Source organism: Acyrthosiphon pisum, chromosome A2, assembly GCF_005508785.2.
Source record: "Acyrthosiphon pisum isolate AL4f chromosome A2, pea_aphid_22Mar2018_4r6ur, whole genome shotgun sequence".
Taxonomy (NCBI): Eukaryota; Metazoa; Arthropoda; class Insecta; order Hemiptera; family Aphididae; genus Acyrthosiphon; species Acyrthosiphon pisum.
In genome coordinates, this window is record NC_042495.1 from 22,980,129 (window position 1) to 22,982,570 (window position 2,442).

The window sequence follows — 2,442 nt, forward strand, 5'->3', positions numbered from 1 at the left end:
GATTGAGTTATATTTTCTTATACCTTGAAATTAACATAAAGAATAGTGAAGTATATTTATATCCAAAATATAAATCGAACAAATTTTAAAATATGATATATTATGTGAAAACGAAATGAGAACAAGGTATTTATTGATAAAAATAAGATACCGGATAATAAATTACTGTTGTCGAGAAATGTAATGAAAATTTACCCTGTATAGTATCATAAGACTCAATAAATTATAAAATATTAAAATATTAACCATTGGGCATTGAACATATTTGGTGTTAACTATTTTCAGGTTAACATAATATAAAATACAACAATGAATTGTTTAGTATAAATAAATAAAAATGTTGCAGACTTAAATGACATGGGCAATATTTTTTTAGATGTTACTGATAATTTGCTTCAGAAATTTGCTTAATTCATAATTTGAATGTAGAATGTTTCAAATCTTCAGTCACTTCAATACCTTTAAAGATTTGAAACAGTAAACAAATATTTTTTTTTCTTATTTTACTCTTATTCATATAATGTATATTATATTTAGGTTTAAAAAATTGAGCATTATAAACATTGTGAACAGCTGAGGTCAATTTTTTTTTTACTTTAGAACTGTTACCTTGTTCTTATTGTAAGTCAAAATTGGGGATTTTCTCTTCAGGTTTTAGAAAATCTTCCATTGTCTTATCTAGTTCGGGGAATAACCTAGTGTAAATGAAATATGCTACGTCGTAGTTTGACCAATATGACGTATGTGTATACAACATTGACAAATAATTACTGGCCGATCCTCCGATACTATCTCTCAATATATAATCTAACCGGTGATTCAAATCTAGACATAATATTTAATATTTCACATTAGATATTATTATATTGATTCATAGTAAATATAAAAAAATAAATAAATAACATACTTTCAACTGGAGTACTATTTCTTGATAGTGGACAGGTATTAACTTAAAACTGATTTGAACTATTGGCTTTACTATCATTGCTGCTTGACATATTAAGCAAAGTACTTATTCTACGAATGGACGTTTCATTTTCTTTTTTTACATCTGGGGCTTTAGCTTCAGTTCCATTAGTCTCTTCAAAGCTAGTATCTATGTTTCCAATTAGTTCTAAAGGAACTTCAGAGTAATCACATTTGATACCATGGGCCTGAATACCAACAGGTTTATAGCGACAATAATCTTTTGCAACTAATGGTTCAAACCTGAGATAATAAAATATTAAACATTCTCACTCTCACAAATGTCAAATATACGAGTACATAATTCAATAACTAATATTATAAATAAAGTGTACCTGTAAGCAACAGGATCTGTAGGATGGTAAATATTATATACTTTTTTGGCCAACCACATTGGGAACAAGTTTAAGTTTTCTTTGAATATTTCATTTTGACGTAATGCCAAAAACACTGACAATGGTGAACCCAAGCAGAAGAAATTCTCCAACTAAAAATTAAACATAATAGCAATATTAAAATATTAAACAATAAACACATGATTGTAACAACCCCTACAACAGTTTTAAAACCAAATAATTGTTATGCTAATATGACGACAAATATAGACTTTGTACCACAATTTCACTTAACAAATGTGTCTACAAACTTAATAAATAAAATTAATAAAATACAAGAACCACAAATAACTATACCGGTATTAAAGACGATAGACAACCAATTATCTGATATATCAAAATCTTCCAATTCATTAGACTCTGTAATAAACATGTTAGAAATACAAGAAGAAAGTTTAAGAAAGGAAACATATTTAACTACTCATAATTATTCATTATACGCTGTAATAATAATTGTAGGGTATATAGTTATACACATTATCATAAAATATATAAAAAATAAATGCAGAAGTTATTTTTTAGAGACTGCAACAACCCAACCAATACGTAGACGTCAAAAAAGTTATTTAGATGCACCAGTTTAAAAATAAAAAAAAAATTATAAAAATATTAGAAATAAATGCAGAATGTACTTTTAGGGGCTAAACTAGCCCAAACATTACAAATACGTCAAGTAAATCATTTAGTCGCACTCGTTTAAAGAATAAATAATTACATAGTATTTAAATGATACAATAAAAATATAATACATAATATATTCTACAATAGCCTATGTATAATGAAAGTAAAATCAGTGGTAATTAAAGAAATAAAAAAAAAAAAAACTTAATGTGCAAGAGATGCGTTGTTTGTGTGCCCTTATTTATACGAAGACCTATAATTAATAAACTTACTTAAAAGTTTTTCAAATTATTCAAAAATTGTTATGACTTCATTAAAAGTATAATAAGTATCAGAGTTTAGGCACAACTAGAGTTATAATAAATCAATTTTTATTACGTTCAAAAAAAAATTATTTGTTAGATATTTAAATTCTAGAAAGAGACCTTGTGAGTCGGCATTTCATAATGTGTCCACATTG

General features: G+C 26.1%; 1 protein-coding gene across 1 annotated transcript; it reads right to left on the reverse strand.

Annotated features, from left to right (window-relative positions):
* Window positions 1-475: 475 nt before the first annotated feature.
* LOC100570693 (phospholipase DDHD1) lies at window positions 476-1,453 on the reverse strand (the record flags this gene model as incomplete). The annotated part of the gene is given in 3 exon segments (XM_029490863.1): window positions 476-825; window positions 908-1,209; window positions 1,302-1,453. Coding segments are annotated over 2 exon segments (411 nt in total), but the record flags the coding sequence as incomplete, so codon positions are not given.
* Between the last annotated feature and the right edge of the window lie 989 nt (window positions 1,454-2,442).